This window comes from Cygnus olor, chromosome 2, assembly GCF_009769625.2.
Source record: "Cygnus olor isolate bCygOlo1 chromosome 2, bCygOlo1.pri.v2, whole genome shotgun sequence".
Lineage (NCBI taxonomy): Eukaryota > Metazoa > Chordata > Aves > Anseriformes > Anatidae > Cygnus > Cygnus olor.
Window position 1 is genome coordinate 115,688,694 of NC_049170.1, and position 24,837 is coordinate 115,713,530.

Below are 24,837 nucleotides of genomic sequence, written 5' to 3' on the forward strand. Positions count from 1 at the left end.
ACTTGAAGATGCGATATAACGATGTCTGGGATGATATTAGACCTCCCAGACATGGAAGAAAATCCTGCCTCACTTTTGGCACTTTGGAATCAGCACCAAGAAGGGTACCCATAAATTTTCTGTTGGGAGAAGAGAAGGATACTTCATTCAGACTCAGAATCTGAATACAGACCAGGACATGTCTGAGACTGTGCTGGGCATCCAGATCTCTTTGTAGAGACAGAACTCCAGAGACAGCAGCCAAGTGGGTTTGGGAGGAGAGAAGCTCAGGAAATAAGGGAATCTACACAAGGTATGTTACTGCTGCTGCTTTGTTTTGTTTTTCTTAACTTTGGGCTTTGTCTGCATGCTTGGTGGCTGGGTTCGTAATATGTGCCACTATTTTATTCATAAAGTGGGTAGATGCAGTTTTTCATGGAGAAGGAAGCACCCATCCATATGATTTGTTCTTACAGCAATAGTGGGAACTGTGTGCCCTTTTTTTTTTTTTTTTTTTTTTTTTACATTGGATGCTGTCAGGCCCCAAGCAGTAAGAGAGCTATGGGGAATGTTGCAGTTTGGCTCATGTATTGCTTCTGAATTATAGTACATGAGACCTGTATAGCTCCAAATAACATTTCAGGCTGAATTTTCAAGCACATCCATAATTATTATCATTAGAAACCAATCTACAATCTTTCTGAAGCAACAGAAAACTAAATTTCAGAGCAGAATGGCAAAAGTGTAATTTAGCCCCGATTTGCCCAAATTCACAGGACTAGTTTATCAGGTTTTTATTCATTTGTTTGTTGTTTTTTTTTAAGGACACAGGCGTCCAAGTGCCTAGGCTGGCACTGATGGTAGAATCCTGAACTCCCTTGGTGCTGGTGTGGATTTGCTTTCCTTTCTTCACCTCAGGCACACCGCTTACCTTGCTTTGAGAGAAGAACAAGAGCAAACTCACCAGTTTTGCTCCCTCCACACTCATTCTGTTAGGACTTCTCTCCTTGAATACAGCCAGATACAAGTTATCCTGAAGCATTTTGCTGTCCTTGGAAAGTAATCCAGTATGAGTCTGTCTGTGGTGTCTGTCCTTTGACTCATTTGAGGAACTACTCACTCATATGTTGTGATGCAAACCTGATATATTCGCCTGCCCTCCTTTCCCTTCTCCTCCCTTGAAGAAATAAAGCTGACAGAGGAGATCATTATGCTTATGTCCTGATCACAAAGAGTTTGAGCACCGGGTGTCTTCCTGAAAGTCTTTGAAATTCCACTGTGAACTGACAGAGATTTCTTGTACTGAATTCCTTGGTAATAGAGAGTTTGTTGCACTGTCTCAGTGTCTGTGTTAACCATTTTCCTATGTTTCATTTCAGATACTACGGATTTACCAAGGACACAGTTGGAGAATTCTGGCTCCCTAGCTGAAGTATTTGATCAGATGTCTGGCAACATAAGTGACGATTCTTGACAAATTTTCCTGTCAACAAATGGAAAACAAGAAAAACATGTTGCTTTTTGACTACTAGAGAGACATGGGAAGGGACAGTGGAATTTACAAAATGCGTTCAGGAAAATGGAATTTTGAAGATGATAAACTAAACTGATTTTCTGATTGCCAAGACAAGTCTAGGGAAGAGGACAGAGAAACTATGGCAGGGAGACTGCATAATGGGGAAAAGAAGCTGGAAGAGCAAGAGTTCCAGCAGGAGCTCTTCAGGGAGTACATGCATTGCCCGAAGGCAGGCTGCACGGTATGTCCCTCTAAAGGTCCCTATACATGGGCAGCATGTACCAGCTGCTCAACACAGTGCTTTGGTAAGACACAACACAGTGTTTATGGGACTTTCTTCTGTGTCATCCCCATGGTCCTCAGCCCTTACTTGTGACGGAAAGGAAGGGGCAGGAATCCACATGATCCCTGTATTCTTTTTGTACCGCTTTTTAATAATTAACTCCCAGTTGCTGGGGCATTCTGCTTGTTTGTTTTCCCTCTGGGGTTGTTTGCATAGCATGCTTTTTGCAGCTGTCCTGCATGTTTTCTGTTTTAATAAATGTGGTTTTCAGAATTCATTACTCTAAGAAATATCTGAGAATTTTAAAGCAACTTTATAACACTACCATGTTGAAGCATTGTTGCCCACTCTACTTCACTGTAGGACAGAGCCCCTCACCTAAAATATGTTCATGAAGGTTAATTTTGGTTACATTTACCACCCCTATGTAGTGGAATCTCCTTCCCAAATACATGTTGAAAGTTCATGCTTAGTTCTGGTATGTAGCTGCTGTTTCTTGTCCCAAGTCTCAGTCAGCCAAACTGATGGCAGTGGCCAAGTTCTAAGCAGTGCACTTTTTTGATAACATTTTTCTTTAATAACCTAGGGTACTATTTAAGATGGATTGGTCATAACTGCTGTCCTAATGACAAATACCATCACTGTAGATGAGAATCCCATTTTGTTGGGTACTTTGCACAGAAGTCAAGCTTTTCTAACGATGTTGCATGATTTTTCCATACACTGGCAGTGAGTCTCTAAGTGAATATCTTCTTCTGGGCCGTATGTAAAGAACAACTTTGGATTTGAATGTTCTATAACATAACAAATTAGACCCAGGAGAAAATGAGTCTGGCCTTGATTTTGAAGTGCATTCTAGAAATGGTTGGCATTTTCAGGGAAAGACAGGATTTGCAATGGCTCACAAATCTTCAGGGTTCTGGGAAGCCTCCTACAAAATGCTGACAAGCAGTGATGTACCAATGCTTTCTTAGGAACTGTTCGGTAGGTCTCCAGCAGACTGCGTGCTCAGGGTGTAGGGCATGTAGAATGCAGGCTGGAGCAGTACGTCTGGCATAAAGACATTACACTCTAACTGCTTACATTGGTGCAATGTAAGTTGGTGCCCCTGTCTCCCTGAGAGGTACTGTGACAGGATGTTTTTGTCAGGAGAATGGTAGGATGGTCTTGTAGTCCCCCCACTATATTTTGCACGAGTATATTTGTAAATTTGACCTAAAAGAAAATATTGATGATTGTTTCAAGATTTTCTATGGACGTTGCTGTCTTTATTTTGTTTTTAAACTGCTTTATGCAAACTGTTTCCTTCCCTATATGTGCTTTGTTATGCGAAGAAACAGGTTTCCCCATAAAGCACTTTTCAGCTGATAGCTGTTAGTTGTTTAATACTGCATGATTTTATTTATTTTTTTAAGTATACTCTTCTCTTTGGAAAAAAAAGTGTCGTTGAGTCAATCAATGCATGTGCCATCATCATTCCCATTCACATGCAAGTCAGAACAGGCATTGAACACATCACACATTTTTGTCCTTCTCTTTTGGTTTTGTGGTTGGGAAAGAAAAAAAAAAAAGTATATTTTGCAGTTGATTGTGATCTGCAGCAGTGGTAGCTGTGAATGCATTATTGTACCCCTATAGAAGATGGTACTGGCTTGCAGGTGTAGGGACACGCACAGAAATCCACACATTCTCTCTGCACTACAGATGTCCAAGCACTTTGTTTCACTGTTGGTTAATACACAGGAAAGCATTCAGTTGTTAACGTGTACTATAGCTGTGTGTATAGATTCTGACCACTACTGAGACCTAAAGAACAAATATGTGGCAAGAAATTATTTCTATTCCAAAAAAGCATAAAGTGTCACAGGGTAGGAGGATTGTATTGGACAAGCATAGACGCTTATTCTAAAACTGATTAAAAGAATTTGAAAATAAAACCTAGGTCTCCAAACTTCCAGTTATTCTGCCACTGCTCTTCATCTCCAACTGATCAGTTGTGTACACTTAGCACCAGTGCTGTTATGTTTGGTGTATGAGTCTGGCTGGGTTTCGTATATGAGTCTGGCTGGAAGTATACTAATCTGTTCCGTGCTTTGGGAGTGACACTTTGTATTTTGTAGTAGCTTCCATGAGAGATCTTTATTATTGTTTTAATCATACATATGCATGGTTATAACTACTTTTAATATATGTTTACTATAAGAAGTGGTGGCATCGCAAGAATAATAATGTTATAGAATCAATGTGTTTACTCTTCACAATTTGTGGCGCTTGCTGTTTTATTTTAACTGCTCTGTGTACCCATGAAACAGGTTGCCACTGAGATTTTAATTTAAGAGAGACGTGGGAATTAAAGTCTGTCTTAATTTTACTAACAAAATGAGGGTGAAAGAGAGGACAAAGAGTGAATTTTATGGTGGTGTTAAGTGAATCAGTGATAAACTATAAATTTGTTTCATCCTTGCCAATTCAGAATCCATGACCATAATGTAGAGTTGTTATTTATTTTGTGCAATAGGCTTTTCTCAGTGTATCATAGCTTGTGTTTTTCACATGGCAGAATGGAAGACTTCCATAGCTTTATGTTTCTGATCCATAATGTGTGAAATTTCAAAGGTTATGTTTCACGATATGAGTTTCAGAATGTAGGCTTGACATTTATGGAACAAATAGAAATCCGGGACTATGTTGCTTAATGCAACCAAGTGTTACATATCTTTGTTGTTAATAACTTAATTTTTAACATTCTCAGCATGTCATGCATTTAAGCTCAAATGAAAGTAGTTTTCTGCATTAATGGTTTATCTGTATGCTGCATTTTTTCATTATGATTTGAAAAGACGTGGGAAAGAAAAGTTTAAAAAAAAATCCTAAGCAGCAGTAAAATGAAAGCATAATGCCTGACATTTTGCTTCTGGGGCTCTTTTGGGGGTGTATTTTTCCCCTCTCTCCAGTTGCCTTTCAGTCTATATTGTTTTCTTTCATTCCTAGTTCAAGAAAGACTTATTTATTTATTTATTTATTTATTTATTATTGAAGAGGGTCTACCATTTTGTCACATGGGTGAAGAAGTCTTTCCTATGTCAAAATCAACTACATATGAAAAGATTGTTCTTAAGAACAGATAATGACATTCATGAGCCTTCCAACACACTGCTACACTCCAGCGGGGGCATAAACTTCCCAAAAATGAGGAGACCTGCTCTTGTGACCTGTTTATGAAAACCGTCTTGGAATTAGAATATCACTGTTAATTGCATGATGTTTTTCTTTTGGCATGTATCTTTAGAGTTCGTGTTTTCTTAAAACTTTTTTTTTCTCCATGTTATGTTGAGTTCTTTGGATGAAAGTGGATCGATAGGTTTTTGGCAATAAAATAATTGTATTAAACAAATCAATTATGCCAAGCCCTGTATAATGACCGTGGCAGTGTTATTCAACAGATGGTCACAGGTTCTGTTTTATGAATGGGAATATTGGGAATTCTCCATACTCATTATGTGCAAGAGATTCACAGATGTCCTTTGCAAATCTGCTTGTGAAAGGCTGGATGTAAGTACTATATTTTGGTGGTGATTTTAATGTTTAAATTGTATACCACGTGACCTTTCATTTTCTTTCTCTCCTGTTTTATTTATGTGCCATACAGATAGGACAGCAGTAATGTTTTACAGACTACTTTAACAGTGATCTGTTCTAGGAATTTACAACTCACAGCTTTTTTTTTTTTTTTTTTAACTGAAGCATTTAGCACAAAGTTGTTGAATAAATTTGAAAAGTAAACAGTTTCATCTCATTAAAGAAAAATTTTTATTATGTAAATTATCATACATGCTATATATGTTTCTATCTTTTTCAATAGTAAAAGTGACACCTTATCATTTGGTAGTTATTGGCTCTTTCTTGCAGATCCATGGGCAGTTCAGCAAAGAGGTCATTTATCTCTAAATATAGATGAGCTGCAAAATGTTGTGTCAGTAAAAGATGCTGGTGTAGTTTGTGTTAGTTACTGTTTCTGTTTCTACAATGAGATCTGGAACCATTTTTCTTTGGAATAAGTTATAAAATTTCTCATTTTCTTCAGTGGTAGTTACAAATTTTACTCATCTACTTTGTGTTTATTCCCTTCACCAGAAGAGCTAAAACTAGAGATTTATCTGATTGTGGAAACAAGGAAAGCACTAAATTAGCTTGGTACACTGAAGGCTCAATATAGCAAAGCATTTGGTGTGTGTTTCACTCTGAGTAATCCCATTGACTTCCAAGCTAAGTAGAATTAATCTTGGGATACAAGATTCTTGCCTTATCCTACAGTAGTCTTGTATCTTAAAATTAATATCCCTCAGGCGAAGTGTAGAGCAGTTATATATTCGTCCTCAGCAGAGACTGCACACAGTGTCCTTGGTTTATACTTAACTCCTTCTGGTGTTTGGCTTTACTAGAAACTAGGCTTCAGTCTGCATCTTCTCCCTATACTGGGTTGCTCCTAATGTTTTGTTTTCATGCAAAGACTTGTCTAGCATTAAATTCGGGCCCTGCAGCTTTACATCCAAAATAAAGATTAAAAAAAAAAAGTTGTGATTAATTAGGAATAATTTCTCCCACTAAACAGAATGACTGAGCAAAATCTCCGCCATATCTTTACCATACATGTCAAATGTTAGATCATTTACTTGATGCTTTAATACTCTGTTCTCCTGCCTCATATCTTTCCTTTGACAAATGGAAAGATAGAGAGGCATCGGGATGATTATTAGTCTGTTCTCTAGGCACAGCTTAATTTGTTGGTATTTTGTGTTAAAACTTTGACTTAGATTTTGATGTTCACATAGTTTTCATTTTTTTTCCATTCTACAACATGACTTTCAGCTGTCCATGTGTATGTGTCTTTTCTGCCAGCTTGGGTCATCCTGTACAGAACTGAACTTAACTGTGGGCCCTGCATTGTGGAGATGGAGGAGACAGTGAAATAATGAATGTTAGGGGAAAAAGGAAACCCTAAAAAGCAAATGTGTATCAAAGGGAAACATCATCTTTAAGGTTTGTGCGTCAGTCTCACATGTTGAGGTGCTTAGCCCCTAGCACAGGAGTGGGCCATGCCGCGATGTAAATGGTTCTGGTAGCGGCAACCGCCTACTCCCCGATGGCTATTTTGCCTTTGTGGCTCTTGGGGCTCGCCCAAGACATGGTGGGATGGGTGTTCTGGTTCTGTACAGCCACGCGAGCACAGCATGCTGCCTGGAAGTGCCAAGATGTGGCCTTCCCACAACTTGAGAGAAGGTAAGTGAGAGATTCACTTGGCAAACACTGGGTCCAGCAGTGAGTGCGTCACCTGGGGAGTACAAATGCGGCCTGCCTGTCATGATGGATGTATGCCACGTCCTGCTCCCTCTCCTTCATGGCAATTGAGTCTAAAGCACGGATAAGTGGCTGCAAGGCTTTGCAAGGGATCTACTTTTGTCACAGTGGTGGTATAAATCATTCAAATTGTGCTTCCCTAAGATGCTGGCAATGAGGTGGTGGTCCTTGGTAGAGGTGGAGGATGTCTTGAAAGACCAGGAGGAGGCTGGAGAATAACATGGGGCATTGTTTGGGCGCTTACTCATTTGTTTAGGGAGGATGACGCTGAGGATGGTGTTTTTCTCTTTGTTCTTCATCATGTAAATCTGCCCATGGGGCAACAATACAACGACTGGGTTGTGGTTATACTGGTATATTGTTATCACACCAGTTGGCTGTCTTTTCACTTAATTTTTATTGGACTATTTGTTACAGTCTAAGTGGCATTACTGTTGAATAAGGGTCACCTGGTTTGACACCCAGCTTGGCAGGACTGTGCACTGGGGTACATTTTCAGAATTTTGGGGGGAATTTACTACTTGAGAATTTTTAATGTTTTTGAATTTTGTGTCCGTAAGTCTGGCTGTCCTTGCCCAATACCAGTGTGAATTTTCTGTCTCAGAAGTGTTTGAAGTGTAGGCTGTTCTTTATTGCTTTCTGCTTGCGTCTTTGGTTCAGTGCAGATCTGACCAGCTTCTTCTCTTTGTTTGATTTCAAGTGTTGTAATTTGCTTTTTATTGCACAGTGCTTATGTGTCTTTTAAGAAGTGTACTATAAAAGGGGTTAATCAATGAAACAGCTTTTATGTGGTTTGGTGTATTTTATGTTGTATAGTGTGTTATTTAGAAGAATAGAGTGATATTGATTTCTTTTTTTCAGAAATCTTTTTTTTCTTTTTTTTTAGCTGAACATTTTGGAAAGATATTGCAGATTAATTGAAGATACAGATTTTAACCTTCTAAGTCATAAGTCATTCATGCTCATAAAACTGCAGGGATAATTTGTTTCAAATATGTTCCTTTTTGATATAGTATTACTTTAATAAATCCCCCCCAAGATCATAACACAGATCGCAGTTATGAAAAGAGAGTGCAGAGTAAGATTGGAGGAAAATGGGAGGATAGAAGAGATCGGGATTAAGCCCAGCCCATTCTGATTAATTCCAGAATTTTAATGCTTGCAAGTGTATTAATAGACAAGCATTCGCATTTGTATATTTTAAGATCTTTTGAATGAGGTATCATTTTCCACGTAAAACAATCTGGCAGGTATTTGTTATTTCTAACCTTTAAATATTTGGTATTACATTATCAACCCTGTAGTCGATCCATTTATGAAACACAAAGCACTCCCATTTGTAGAGATTTATTCTTGTATCATTTTTCCCGAGATTTGCCAGAACACCATCATGTTCGTGTTCTGAAGGTTAATGCCCAAAGTCAAGCAGGCAGAAGCCAAGTGCTGCAAGGTTTCCAAGATTAGGACTGATTCCCTTCACAAAAATAAATGATTCCTGCCATGTTCAGTGATTTTGTGCAGCACTACTCACGGCTGAGTGAGTGCATCAATACTGTAGCCCTTACATGCTGTACATACTGATGACACTCTGTGTTAACTTGATTGACTGAGCAGTATACTGGAGAGGATGCACCTGCGAGAGATGTGCAGACATATATATTTTTATTCTGGTTTTGAAACATTTATTTTACGTTTTTTTTACTTGGAAGTCTTAGTTTCACATTCCATGGGTTATCATGTTGTGCTGTTAAGGTAGTGCAAACAGTTATGTGCTTCTTTGTTGTCAAAACTGTATTGGAAAATGATCTAAGGTGCATCTTCTTTCTCTTATAACCAAAAGCCTGATTTTATGTTTTAAAGGAAAATGACATAAAGGGGACGAGTGTGAAGTCTGGCAAGTCAGTAGCTATGTAAATTATGCTTATTTTAAGAGATTCAGTGTAATGGTAGAGAAATGTCTCATGTAATTCACTTACGAGCAGTGTTTTTTGTTACATTTTTATGTTTTGTTATCATTTTTGTAGGCTTTAAGACAACAGCAGAAAAGAAGAAATGGAGTCTCAATGATGGTAAACAAGACTGTTCCTCGTGTTGTTTTGACACCATTAAAGGTGTCTGATGAGCAGTCGGATTCACCTTCAGGTAAATAGCTAAAGGACTATTTGCAAGATCAGTGCTAGTCACAGAGCCTTCCTCTGAGTCAGATGTGTAGCGTACAGAACTGGGGACTGCTGAAAATGATGTTTCCACTTGGAGGCTTTGTTTAACATCTTTATTTCCTTATAAAATCTGTGACTCAAGGACAGGGATTTTTCTTTAATTTTAATAAAGAACTGAAGGCACACAGTAAAATGGCAATTGATAATAGCAGCTTTAAAGGAATGCAAAGTAACATTTTGTTTGGCTCTGGAACTCTAATGGAGGACCACATGCTGGTATTCAATGCCATAAAAAGGAGAGGGGGAAAAAAAGGCAAGCTTCTCTGTGAATGTGAATTTGTCTCTCAATTCTGCGTTGCAATACTAGGATCCTTTTGTTAGCTTTTCTTGTTCTGATGCCATTCTTATCACCACAGCATAACCTTGACCTTTCGTTCTGGCTGTTAAGTTTCTTCATTTTAAGAGATTTCTATGTCTGTGTTTAACACAAATTGACAATTGTATTTCCAGGCATCTCTCTTCTGTAAGTGTTACTTCACAGAAAAATGATCTTTTTTTTGCCTTTAAATTGCTTTACTGCCCTATAACTTGGGGTTAAAATATTTTTAAAGATATCTCTTGTGCATTATAGGAAAACATTATTTTTATTAGATCAGTGAACATTTTTATTGACTGTAGTATTCAGTAAACTTTAGTTTTTAGTACTTAATTGATTTATTGATCTTTTTCTTCCATTTCCTCAGATGATGAGAAATTGTATTGTGACCAGAAAGGTGTGTTGCCTTTCAGCAAGTAGATGTCATTTTTTTTTAATCTTATTTTTGCTTTGTTTACAGTGTAGGGGGGAGCAGGGGGAAGGGAGGGCTGGTGATGCAAGTGTATCAGTGTCATGTTTTGGGTGTTTTATTTTTTTCTAAGGATCTGAATCTAAAAATGGTGAAGCAGATGGTTCTGATAAAGAGATGAAACATGGGCAAAAGTCTCCAACTGGAAAACAAACAAGCCAGCACTTAAAGAGGTTAAAAAAGTCGGGTTTAGGTGAGTAGGAGTAAAATGAATATCTTATTTGTTATTTTAATATTGAGATGTTTGTAAACTCAGTGTTCTATTTAAAAGTTTTATTTTGCTGGTTTATATCTGTCCCTTTCTCAAACTCATAAGTTGATCCTTTCTCAAGAAGATATCTTTCTTTCTGGCTACCTAAAAAATCCATAGGCATTTTTTTCCCCCAGCATGCTTTTCTGTAGTTGCTTTTTAAATTTGACAGACCTAAGCAACTGCAGACAGAGAGGTCATTTATCTGTTAGCTTCTGATTGCTGCATTATGATTTTTGGGCGGGTGGCAAGGGGTGGGGTAGCAGATATTCTTTCTTCCTGTTAGATTTGCTTGCAGTCTAATACACATTTAATCCCAAAGAGAATAGCATCTTTTCTTACATATCCATCCTATTAGAAGTTAACCCTCTTTTCTTCACTTGCATTTTTCCATTTCGTATAGAGATTTGGCACATTATTTTCGATTGATTCTGATTCTTTGGTGGATTTGTTTCTTCAGCTGGATCCGTAATTATTTTTGAAGCTACATCTCTTGAGGTGGTAGATGTAGTTTCTGGTTCTTATTTTCCATGTTTTTAGCAAGATCCATGGATGTTGATCTGTAATTAATGCAGAATTCTCTCTGAAGAGATGCGGAGAGAAAATTCTCAATAGCTCCATGTGATAGGCAGATTTTTCTGCTCTGCATGAAGCATAATTGGAAATGTTCCCTAAGGAACAGAAACAGTAGTATTCACTAAGACTCTTGTCTCAGCTAAAGTAAAGTAGAATAATTACATAACTGTTTCTTTATCTTTACAAAGGACCTTTACATTCAGCAGACTGCTGAATCATTTAGAGAAATATTTTTGCTATGTGACCATATTGGGGAAATTAGCTAACAAGCTTTTCATAGTAGCTGGGTAATCCTAAAAAATATTTCATGTCTGTTTTTGTGGTGATAAGATTCTTTTTCTTTATTAATGACCTGACCTAGTTCTATTTTTATATATAATAATTCTGTAAAATAGCTTGAAGATATTTTACTTCCTAAATATCATAGGTTGCTTGTTAAATACTCTATTGCCAGTTCCTGGTGAGCTGTTTCATGCAACCTTATTGTATCACAGCCTCCCATTAAATTGTATTTTGGTTTCATATATTATCTTCCTGCAGAATATTTATCGATCTCAGATGGAAGCCTATTGTCTATGTTTATCAAATGGCATTACTCAAAACTGAAAATACACTTTCAGTATTACAACTTCGCTGCACAAAGATATGTTCAATTTTAGATTATTTCCTGTAACTTTTCTCTAGATGTAAGACTGAGATACATAATTTGATGTATCCATTCTTCACCAACCCCAGATATTTCATCAAAATGACCTCTGGTGCCAAATATAGAGTGAATACATTAGATTTTTTTGTGGATTTCAGGATAAATTCTCCAGTCTTTGGGGACACGATCTTTGGAAAGTAGGGGACGTTGTGTAAGGTTTAAGGGTTTCAGTGATTTCTGTCCTTTTCCTATTTTGATTTTCATACTTTGATGTAGAAACATGGTGCTCCCACACTTTTCATAGGTATATTTAGGTATATATACATATATATATATATACATATATATACATAGGTATATAATTTTTCTATATTGGAGATTAATCTCTTTTCCAAATCTGTAAGCTTGTGTTTCTCTCTCATCTTCCACATTCTGTTTCTGATCTGGCCAGTGGTCCCCCAGACTATGGTAGCAGCTACATAGGGATTCAAAATGTCTTTCTCTGTAGAAAAACAATATGAAAAGCACTGGCATATGCTCTGTCATAACCTTCTCTCCCTCATAGTTACAAGTAGCTATACAGTAGAGGCATATGATCAAGTTCCAGAGAGTGGCTACTTTCCATGCTACTCCCAAACATTTCCCTAAATCTCACTACAAACTCAAGACCTACAGCAAAGGTCCTAAAGCTAGGAAGGATGCAGGAGAGAGAATTTGTTCTGGTGGTATTTTTTTGTTGTTGTTGTTTGTTTGTTTGTTTTTCCTTTGGCATTTGTTTGTTTGGTTTGGTTTAGTTGAGTATGGCAATGCTGGCCATCTACAGTGAGGTCTGTTATCGTAGGAATAGTATACATATTTCTTCAACAAGTTGGTAAAGCTGCCGTAGTAGCCTGTAAGTGGTAGCCAGTCAAATAAATCAGAAAATGTGTAACTCTGGCACCCAGAATTAAGCCTGAGTTTCTACTACTCTCTTGGTCTCTTAACACCATGAAAATATCTACCAATGTAAGATGTTACTGACTTTGAAATCATACATTTTGGTTTAGTTTGGATCATCTACATATGTATGGCTTTCCTTAGAATATGAAGCATTAGCCGGGGAAAATGTTGCTCCAGTTTGGAGTTACTTAAAAGATGGGGAAGTGTATTCTGTACTGAATAAAGGAAGGAGTATACATACAGGCATTAAATTTGGATACATCATACTACTTGTGTTACACTTGGGGATTGTGTTCTTTTTGCATTTATATTTGGTGGGTGGAACAGATGGTAAGGACAGTTTACTGTGATGCATTCATGAAAATGAGCACTTCTACACAATTGTCGTTTCTAACAGGGCATTCATTTGTTCGTAATGGAGTCTTTGCAGTATTGAAATACAGTATGTTGAAAATGTGTGTTAGAAAAGGTTACCCTATGCTGAATGCAAAGCGTTCCTTGTCTCATTCAGTTACTATTGTTTGCTAATAAGTAAAAGGAAATTGCAAGAATGTTTGTGGGAGGCTCTGAAGGGGAGCATATCAGTTGTAGTTCTTGCTGCAAAGGGCTATGCGAATGTTGAGTACCATCAGTGTTCATAGCAGTGGAATATTCCCTGCAATTGTTTTTTTAGAGATTCTGCAGGACTTTGGGTATGACCTAGTCAAGACCCCTTTTGAAGCATCACTTAAATATTTGGAAGAACAACAAACCAAAGCCTGGAGGAGTTTCCTGGGAAGTGTTAGAAGTCTCTAAGTTGTTCTGGCCACCTGGCCTCCTCATTTCTTCCATTTCTGTTTGAGTATTGTAGTGTGTTAAGACTGGAAGGCAAAAAGGGTTATGGCAGTACGTATATATCCTGAAGCAGCACTAGTCAGTTGCTTTTCAAAGGACGTTATAAGGTATCTTGTAATATTATCATAGAAATAAAACAAAATGAGGCCAGGCAGGTCATCCAGTGGTCATCTAAATTGTTTGTCAGTCACAGAGCAAGATCAGCTATACATCTGTCACTCCTGGCAGATATTTCTCTACAAATTCTACAAGTTTTCCACTGACGGAAATTGCAATGCCTCCCTGTGGATTTAATCTGGTGTCTTCTTGTCATATGTGGTTAAAAGCTTTATTTTCCCCATATCTTACCAGTAATATTTCTTACTGCGTAAGAGTTTAAGCTCATTAACTTTGCTATCCGCTGTGGTCAGTAAAAAGACATTGGTCTTTACCCCTGTGTATCAGACTTTTATATATTTTCCCCTTCCTTCTGTGCAGCCTGTGTCTTATTTTTCCTCACAGACCCTGTTTTGTAGACCTCTGATAATTCTTGCTGTTGCCTTCTCTGTGTTTACCATTTTAGATCACAGGTTTTTGCAAAAATTCTGAGAAATGCGTGTTTTCAAACACTAAATTAACCCTGTAAATATTCTCATCTCTGTGATCACTGTCTATTCACACAGGTAGTTTCTAGCAGGTGGAATGAGTTAGGCAGGCCATAGTGCTCTGTGGATGCAGAGCATAGGCCCAAGAGCAGCTCTCTGTAATGATTGATTGACATCAGCCTTGTAAAACAGTCTTTTGCTTGGAAATAGATGCATAGAATTATGTTGATGACATTACAAGAAACTTTGCTGCTTCTGCTGAGCTGAGTTGATCTCTTGAGCTGGAAGTAAGGATGTGTCTGTTGTGATGTTGACTGGAACATAGGTCCTGCAAGAACTCAAGAAACAAATACAGGGAATATAAAAGAAGCTGTTACACACCTAGAAAAGGCTGTTACCTCTCAGAGTACTGTTTCTGTGGACTTTGCTGTATTACACAATAAAAGCTAAAAGCTTAACATGAGTAATTGTTCTTATTCTCTTCCTTTATTTATGTTTAAAGTTATTTCTTGTTTATTCACTCCAGGACATTTGAAATGGACCAAAGCTGAGGATATTGACATAGAAACACCAGGATCTATTCTAGTGAACACCAACCTGAGGGCTTTAATAAACAAACACACCTTTGCTTCTTTACCTCAGCACTTTCAACAATACCTCCTTCTTTTGCTTCCAGAAGTAGACAGGCAGGTAAGTAGAAACATGCAAAATTTCTTTATATGCTTACTGAGACTTTTTTAGAGTGTGTTTACATGGGCTGACTTGGTCGACTAGAAATTGCTCTAGAAAAGAGTAAGAAGAAAATTTCTTCATTAGGTAAATACTTTTAGGTAAAACTGTTGGAGGCAGAATAAGCGTAAATTTTACCTCAGCATCGACCAGCTTCTGTTTCCTTTCTTTCTGAAAACTGCAGCTCCCTGATTTGCCAAAATAGAAACTGGCCAGCAGATCTTCCAAACTTTTCAAATCTCTTAATCAGCTTTTTTTATCTACAATGTTGTAGATAAACTTCTCATCTTCAAGACTATTATGTCACATCTCTTTTCATCTTTGACCTTCCTGGGCACTCTACCAGCAATGCCTAGGTCAGTGTTAGTTCTGTTGGCTTTTTCTCCTCCTACCCTTTTACACATACCTATACATGTGTCTGCTCAGTCCCAGTGCACTGAGTCTATTCATTCATACTTTTTTATAAGGAACTTCTTGTTCCAGGCTCACAGCTTTAGGCTCATACTGGTTGTTAATCAGTTATGTCAAGGAGAAAGATTTGAGGAGTAAAAGCATAGAAATAAAAGTACAACTTTGTGTTGTTTCCTACAAGGTTTAGTCCTTTGTGCATTTGTTGTTTAGATTGCAGGCTTCTCAGAGCAAGAAGAAATCTTTCCCACATGTCTAGCAGTTAAAATAGCACAGAGGGCCAGCACCAATTTCAGTCACACATTTGCTTGACTTCCAGAGGTAAACAGGCTTACCGATCTCAGTGGGGGCTACTCATGTACTTTTTCAGACACATTCTTAGGCAACCTACTCAATTAGGGCACTGATTTTTTTGCAGATGGTCAGTATCTCACTTTTTATTTATTAACTAGAGGATGCAGGTCTCTTAAAAGAATGATTAAAACCTTGATCTTAAATCGGTATGAAAAATGGTGTGAGTTCATTCCTTAAGCTGTTACTCAGTAGCTTCTACCACAGTAACACAAGGAAAACATTGTATGATAAAAAGAGAATGAAAAATTGTACTGATGTGCATTTACTCAGCCTCTTACCCAATTGCATACTGTATGTTATGGACTAAAGTAATGCACTTTCATAATGGAATATTTGTAAGAGAACACTAAAAATACAAAGCCAAAGGAGAAACAATATAAATGTATTTATTCTCAAGCTCCTACAAGGCAGTCAAAACCAGTACTGACAAATTTTAAGAAAACATTTTTCCCTGCATAAAACAGATTTTAACTTTGTGCCCAGCAAACCTTTTACTGAATATCTTCTAGTTAAAATCATGTTTTCTCTCCAAGCATCATAAATTACAGTGTTCATGCATTCAATTGCAAGCACTGTGGCCTTATTTATAAAGTTTCTTACTTGAAAATTTATTAAAACACAGAGGCTCTAAAACTGACAGGCCATTCCCTTCTTAATAGGTTTCTTACAGCACAGATTTTGGCAAGAAAATCAAGAGAATTAATTTAAAATCACTACGTAAAGGCAATGCATTTCTTTTTGATTAGTATTTCAGAAAATGTTCACATAATGCACACATTACAAGTGTTATTTCAAAGGTCCAACACTATGTAGTTGGATAGTATTACTTCCCAAGAGAACTAGTCACAAAAAAGAGTTGTCATGCGACACATACAGGTGTCTTTCTATCTCTGTTCTTCTCACAGTATTCTGCGGGTTTGTACAGAATACCATATTTTAAAATATATTTGGAAGGCAGAAGTTTTCCTTCACCTCTGGAGGATTAATGTAAATGTGTGGCCTCCAAGTGTGATAGCTGAAGGATTGTTACCTGGTGGGGAGTAAAGTAGCAATCATCTGCCCAGAGTTCTCACTTTGCAAAGGCTATAATAGAGAATTTGATCTCTTTTTTGATATCTGAGATTATGTCCTTTGCTATGCCTAAAGAGTAACGTGCTAGATATGGACCGATGAAAGCAATTGAACTGATGTGCTTTTCCTTCCTGTAAGGTAAGTGGGAAACACCAGTGTGGTGCTCAAGGATCAAGTGAGGACAAGAGCAAATTCCAGCCAGGAAGTTCTGGTGAGCATCTCTGATGCTAGTTGCTCTTACCAGATACGCCAGGGACTTTTGGTCTTCCTCTTTTAATTCTGCTCCCTAAATCAAATGGGGCATCAATCAAGCAAAAATGCTGTAAAACTATTCCTCGGTTTAGCTGCCCATCTCTGGGGGTTCAGTTTCATTGTTTTCTGTTGTTGTTTTCTTGCTTCATGTGAGCATTGCTACTTCTGCTCTTCTGGCTGTGGTGCGTTTCCTCTCCGTGTGCTGCCCTGCAGTTGGCGGCTGCTGTCTTCCCCAGAGAGAGTTGCGTTTCTGTGTTGTCATGTGGATGTAGTATGTGAAGTACTGTAATGAATGGCACTATAAAAATGTAATAGAGTTATGCTATTTGTATATATATAGTGATCTGTGAAATAAATTACTAATGAAGTGCAGTCTCATTTAGGCTTTATTACTGCTCCACATAGAAAATCCCTATGATGAATGATTCTTTGTCATTTCTGTCATAAACACCATTTTTCTGGGCGGTATAACTCCTCCTCCTTAAATCGTACTGAGCTGAAACTTGTCACGCATATGTCAGTTTGAATAAGCATTTTTAGAAACCATTAGTTAAGGGAGTTGAGGCTTTCTTTCTTTTTTTGTATGTATGAGTGGTAATTATAAATAAATAACTTTCCTCTACCTTGGTTAGCCTAACGTGTTCAAAAAAAGTTTAGGTCCAAATCAAAAGCTTCAAAAGAAATGTTTTTTTTTTTTCTCTGGCTTTCAAGTTTTGCAGTTGCTATCAGGGAGCCTTTTATGGCTACATGGATCAAAGAGCTTTAGGAAAGATGTCTCAGAATGGAAGGAGTTAAGAAAAACTCTGCTTATGTTGGCAGTATTATTTTTCCTGCTCCATCTAGACTTTTGACAAAGTGGAAGTGCAGGATCATTTTTTTTTCCTTAGGACAAGATAAATTACATCATCAGTTATTCATACAAGAAATTGATTTCAGTTTGTATATTAATTTAAATTTTATTTCAGTAGCAATGAGGCCTGTGTGTAATTCTCTGTATTCAAAATGCCTGAAGAAGAAATTGGAACAAGTTGGCAGTCATGGTAGTAACGTTTCATCAAGGATTTCATTTGCTTTCATTTGGGTTTGGTGCGAAGTAATTAATATGTGAATGTTGTTCACAGAAGCAGCCATGACCAGACTTGTCTGTTTATTGGGCTACTCCAAAATTTTACATCACTGGATACAGGGAATTTCATGTCTCCAATCTGGACATCCTGATTTTGAGCTCTTTGTCAGCCTAAACGGTCTGAAGGGCTCAACGACCTTAAAGCTCAGCTGATCCAGAAGCCTCGTGTGGGATTTCCCCATGAGAAATAGATGTCTGAGCTGTCAGTAATAAAACATCTGGGTGTAGAATCTATGTGGAAAGCAAAGTCTCTTTAAAAAGATTTCACTTATCAGAAATCCCAGCAAAGAATTTTTCTGATCAGCTCCAATTAGAATGCTCTACAGCTACAATGGAATTTTCTTCAGAGAAATACCTACTTCTAATATTAATACATCAATCTGATACTTAGGTATAACAGAAGCCTTCCTGACCATCTCTCAGCAAATATTTATCTTCAAAGCAGAAAGTTTCTGTCTATATTTAGATGCTCTATTGCGTCAGCATCTCTAACTATTAATTGAACAATGAATATTGTGCAAGGATAGTAACATGTCTGTGTGGCAGGTTGCAGAAAAGAAACGGCAACTGACAATGTCTTGTCTACACCAGCTTGCCATGTTGCTGCTACTGGGGAGTCAAATTCCCCCTCTTAACTCTGGGGTATGGGAAAAGTGAAGGCAAGTAGGTACATTTAGTAAGCTGCCAAGAAATGAAGTACTGTCCTATCTGAACAGCAGCAGAAAGCTTAAGTGATTTTGCTCATCCTTAGAGAGCTGCACAGAATGTTCTTTCCTGATGGCTCTGAAAAAAAAGGCATCTTCCCAGAGTCTACAAATGCTTAACTAATTCTGGTCTTTGAAAATTTAACTCCTGTATTTCTTCTCCTGGTAGCATTGGGTTCATGCGAGCTTCTTACAGTTTTTACCTGCCCTGCCCTTTCACATAGGTTGGGAATTTCCTCCTGCAAAACAAAGGATCTCAAAGCCTTCTCAGATCTGTGTGTTATTTTGTAGTGTTCTTATACCTGACCAAACCTGCTCATGAATAGCATTTCAAGCAACAGAAGATACCCTGGCAAAAATTTTACTGTGCCTGAGCTTTACTTGTTTTATGAAAGAAACTTAGCAATCTCTTTTTCTGAATCAGTCTACAATTTATAGATAGTTGAAGTAGTTACTTAAAAGCAGAACTGTAAACTTAAATATTCTCATGGAAATACTTCAGCCATGTAATATTGTAGAATTGACTGTAAATATTTCAGGTTTATAATAAGCCAATTTACTAAACAGAAAAACATGACTTACAGATGAAAAGATTCTAAAATGGGTCAAAACTCACCTTAATCTTTCTTTTTATTTCTAAATCAGTGAATCTCTAAACAATAACTGTCTCTTGGGTCAGTGCCAGTGTTGTTGCTACACAATACCATTATAGCATCTTGTCTTTTCAAGGTCAGCTCAAGGTTTCTGGCTTCACCCACTCAATTTAGGTTGATGTTGGCACTTCAGCTTGATTATATCAACTTGCAAAGGTTCCCTCTCACCTTGCATTGAAAAAATGCACAGGTTGATGCCAGCTAGTGATTTTCTTTTTTCTATTTAAAATAGTTAGAAGTAAATTTGGGGAAGCTATCTACAGAATTCCATTTCAAAACCTCTTTGCTTTCATGTTGTTTAATTTAGCTTAATACCTGTTCCTATCATTTACACGACAGCAACATTGTTTTTGTTATGCCCAAAATACTCCTACTCCCAGACACATCAGTTTGAGTTCTGCAGGGAAGAGAGGGTAATGAATAATACAAAAAATGTCTTCCACTCATAGAAGACAAGGAGGAAAGCTGGGTATGTCCCATTCTGACGATGGGTATTTATTTTAGTCTTTGAGTACAAAAAAATTAAATAAATACTGTCTAGTGTATGTTTTACTGTATATTAGATATATATTAAAAGAGAGACGTGAAATTTTATTTTCATATTTCTTTCCTTGTAGCAGTATAACCATCTTTCTGTTCGCTTTCTTAACTTCATCAGTGCGTTAAGATGATATTTGCCATCGGACTTTTCGAGCATTTTCTTTATAGGAAATCAAACAGTGCAGAAATTAGTCCTGTGTGTATTATTTGCTCCCAGGTTTGTTTTACATTTCTGTCTGTGGTATTATAGTCTAGTAGTAGCTCAATGGTTACCTTATTTTACTTTTCTGCTAATACTGCAGTCTCTTAGCTGTCCTTTTCAATCCTCTATCAGCAGAAACTCAGTAGCTTTTAAATATTTATTATTATGTTCCTGTACGTTTGAGTTTTACACTGAAATAGTTTTAGGGTTATGACAAAAACACTCGGTTCAGAGGAGAACATTTGAGGAAGAAGGTGAAATGTAACATGTTTTCTGCATGTAAGTGTATTAAAAAGCTGTTAAATTGACATCCCTGTGTGTGTAGTAATTGAAGGTCATTTTCTACCAAATTTCTCCCTTTAACTGATGTTTTTTTCTTTGGTTTCGTTGGTTAATGAGGACAGCGTAGCACTGTTGTAATGTGCTTTATTTTTACAGCTTTTAGGGTAGTTTTAATGTAGGTATCTGGATGGATGGATGGATGGATGGATGGATGGATGGATGAAGAAATTCCAAAGCATATAAACTGCCTTTTCAGTAAGGTCCTGGGGCTCTGATTCCTGAGCTCTGCTAGAGAGCACCTCTGTTCAGAGAGCCTACATCCCCCAGCTGGCCCCTTTGTCCTTATGCTGGAGTTAATACCTTTTTTTTTTTTTTTTTTTACTCAACACAGCTGTATGGATACATCAGCACATTTCACAGTCATGAATTAACAACAAACATCAGTTTCACTTTACGCAGATTGAAGGCTGAAGGATTATAATTCAACATCCCTCTTGGCCTTAGCTACAGAAATACTCCTTTAGCCTCCCTAGTGCAGTCCAGTGGGGCTCACTGCAATTGCATTGCAATCTGTCTGCTCTGACGGAGGCAGCAATGGAATGCTTGCTCACTTGTTCGCAGTAATCCTCCAAGGTCCTCCTCAGTATCAGTGCTTCTACATATGTAAATAGAAAGTTTTACATTTTTGATTAAGTGTCATATTTTGTTTTGTTTTGTTTTTGATGGCTTGGTCACTGTATTTCAGAAGTATGAACTAGTGTTTTCCACCAAAGTCTTAGCTACAAGCTCTTTTCACACTTAGAGCATGTCACACCTTCACAAACAACTATTGCAGTGGAGTTAGCAGCACTATTGCAATTGCATTTCTCTGATGCAAGGCTCAGCTTAGACCATCTACTAGGGCACAGCAATGGTGTTGTGCCAGCTGAAAGACTAAATCCAAGAGCCATGGCTGTCTCTGCAGTATCTCTTTCCACAACTCCTACTGGTGTGTGAGGGGTCCTGGGCTCATGTTTGTTCTCCAGATTCAAATTAGTTAAGCTTTTGTTCCCCTCTCCTTCTTTCCAAATTTTATAAAGTACAGTACATAGCTTTTAGTGCTTAAAAGTTAAAAATAAATAAAAAAAGAAGAAAAAAAGAGGACATTTGTGTGCCAATACCAGTTCTGTTTACATTCGATAGAATTATTAGCACTTGTAAAAGAGAAAATGATTGATAAAACAACTCTCCTCCAGTGGGGAAGTACTTTCAGAAATGATTTTTTAAAAGACGTTGTACTATGAGCTGTGTTATGAGTGTTAAGAGGGTATAACTAAAATGTGGACATAAGTGGTGGTAACATATATGGACACAAGGGACTGGCATGCTTCAAATTATATGTAAATTATATGTCTATTAAGGATGCATTGCAGTGCTGCGAGGTATAGTGTTTCAACTGTTCCTTCCTTGCAAAGTGCTAATAAAGTAATATGAGTTGGTCTGCAGTGCCTCCAGTGTTGCCACTGTAGGGTTGCACTGGTGTTACGTGGAGAGAATGCCTCGCAATGCTGAGTCTAAAGATAGCAGAGGACTTATAACAGGGTGGTGGATGGAGGTGCAGTGAAAAGATGAGCAAGCAGAAGTGATCCATCTGTGCTTTTACTGCAATCACTCTCCCTCTTTTTTTTATTTATTTACCCTCTTCTCCCTCTTCCTCCTTCTCTTTTTTCCTCTGTCTCTTCCTCCCTCCCTGCCTGCCTCTCTCCCTTCATAACTCTCAACATCTCTAGTCACTATATTTGCCTTGTTTAAAGACGAAGGCAAAAAGAGGTTGAGGGCTTTTTCCCAATTATTTCAGAATATTACTATTCTTTGTCTGTAAATTATGTCAACTCAGATTTCCTTTAGCTTGTTTTCTCCTGTCAGAGGAACATACAACCTTTTTTTTATTTTTTTCCATAGGCAGGCAAAATTTTCTAATGGCTACAGAAATGCAATAGGATGCAGGATTTTCATTTATGACACATCAAAGTAATATACTAATTTTAGATGTTTACATATAACATCCTCTCGCCTCCTATTTCTCTGGACCAAAGGCATATATCTTTTATTTTTATCAGAAGCTAGAAGAATAGACCCTGGCTTTTATACTGCTTTTTCTGTGCCTTCTCCAACACTATTGTTGGGTAATTTAATATTTTTTTGTTTTCTCCAAATCTGCTTTCTGAAATAAGTTTTGTATATGCTTGCCTTGATCACAGCCAGTGCATGTTTTTTGTTTTTTTTTTTTTAATTTATTTTTTTCCAGGCTTACACACCTCTCCTAGCGCCTTTATAAATACTTGTTGTTTGGTACATGTTCTGACATGCTTGGGATTGGTAATCACATGATGGATGTAATAGAAAAATAAATTTTAGTCAAAATTTTCATAATTTGAATGCAGTTAGAAGGCACTCTTGGCTGCATATTCTGATTTTCCTTATATTTTACTTCTTTTTTGCTTCATTTTAAAACATGCTTTTTCTTTTTCATTTTGCTGGGTTCATTATTCTCCTTAAATTCTTCATTTAATTTCTTGCATCTGAGCCCAACCAGATTGGATTCTATTGTCGTTCTTGACACTACAGTGTATTGGAATGAATATAGCTATCTCACTTGTCTTCTTGATTTAGACAAGGTCTAAATTAACAAGTCACATTTCATTTTGAAAACATATGTTTGCAATTCTTCAGTCTTACTCGGCATATTTCCTGCTTTAGTGAAGATGGAAAAGGTCTTTGTTTCTTTCTTTAAAAGGCTTCTTTTTTGTCTCCTCTCCTCTTGTTGTCTGAAGCAATTATCCCTATGGTAGTAGATATTTTCTTTTTCATCTTTTAATATTTTACTTCTAAGTTTAGTCTGGTTATTTTTTAAAGGACTGAAGTAATATTTAGAATTACTTTCACCATCTGTTTTCAGAATCTGTCTTTTCATTTTGCATTCAAGGACAAACTGTCTGTGCTATGTTGGTGGTCAGATGGGAATGACAGAGTTTTACTTATAAGGATTGATAACTTCATCATCAGGACTAAATAACATTTAGCCATATTCTGGGTCACTCTGCTGCTAAAATGTGAGACCTATGGAAGAGAAATTAAACAGAGTGAACATTAGCACTCAAGTTGCGTTACATCAGTATTGCTATGAGTTGAGAGGTATAGTGTAAGCAAGTATTTCTCCATGTCATCTACCTAAAACATGAAGTTGGAGTGGATGAGTTTGTTGCTTTGGGAGCAGCTCTTAAGTCAGATTCACATATTGCTGTCTACCACAACCCGTTGTGTTGGATGTGTCTATCTTATTATTCTTGTACTTCTCAGCTTTAGTATTTTGTGGCCACAACAGCAAAAGGGTCATGAAAGGTTGCATCTTCTCAGAAGCAATTTTCTTATACTCCCATATCCCTACTTTAAACTCAGAATTTCTTCCATTGTTGTTGGCCTTAAATACATGGAGATTGAAGGACAGATTTTTCTTCAAAGTCATAGTGCTGTGAGTAAATGTGTGTATGCATTCTTGTGTTTGAGATGAGCCTCTAAGTGTTCCTTATCTTCAGGCAAAGAAACAGTTGCTATCCTTTTGTGTCTGTGTTTTTGGCAAGTCCTGAGTGTTTTTTCAAATGTTCTGTAGCTTCCAACTGCATTACTTCTTTCACATTCCTACCATCTGTGTCCTCCAGACCTGAAATCAACATTTTGTATTAAACTTGGTAATTACCAACTCTTTTACTATTCATTTTCCACTCACCACCCCCCTTACTTTATTTTTTTTCTGCTCATCTCCAATATTATACTGTGCCTTTTTTCTGCACATGCTTCAGTCTCCTTTTTACCATTGATGAAAATCTGCTTCTCTTCAGGAATGACAGGCGGGAAAGACAAGGGGATTGGTTTGCACTCTATGTAAAGGAACAGTGTATGCATATGCAGCTCTTCATGGGGGTGGATTATAGTCTGGTTGAGAGCTTGTGGGTCAGGATCAGAGGAGAGGCCAGTGGCATAGCTGACATTTTGACAGGAGTTTGTTATACCATCTGATCTTGCTCAACACTGGTGAAGCTACACCTCGTATATGGTATCCAGTTCTGGGCTCCCAAGTACAAGAGAGATGTGGAGCTGCTGGAGAGGTCAGGTGAAGAACCACTGAGGTGATGAAGGGTCTGTAGCCTCTCTCCTCCAAGGAAATGCTGAGAGCTAGGACTGTTCAGCCTGGAGAAGAAAAGGCTCAGGGGGATCTCATCAATGTGTATGAATACCTGATGGGAGGATGTAACAGGACAAGCAGCAATGGACACAGATGGAATCACGGGAGGTTCGTATGAACATGAGGTAAAACTTTTTGACTGTGAGGGTCACAGAGCACTGGAAAGGTTGCCCAGAGCTGTTGTGGAGTCTCCCACCTTGGTGGTCTTCAGAAGCCATCTGGACATGGTCCTGGGCAAGCAGCTCTAGGTGGCCTTCCTTGAGCAGGAGAATTGGACCATGTGGCCTCCAGTGGTCCCTTCCAATCTCAACCATTCTTTGATAGG

General features: G+C 37.7%; 1 protein-coding gene across 1 annotated transcript in view; it reads left to right on the plus strand.

The window, feature by feature from the left end:
• The window catches only part of ASXL3 (ASXL transcriptional regulator 3), a 120,735-nt gene that overhangs the window by 65,320 nt on the left and 30,578 nt on the right, over positions 1-24,837 (plus strand). Inside the window, exons 6-8 of the mRNA XM_040547771.1 lie at positions 9,161-9,278; positions 10,214-10,333; positions 14,496-14,659. Of these exons, the coding sequence (XP_040403705.1) occupies positions 9,161-9,278; positions 10,214-10,333; positions 14,496-14,659 (402 nt within the window). The remainder of the gene's footprint in view (positions 1-9,160; positions 9,279-10,213; positions 10,334-14,495; positions 14,660-24,837) is intronic.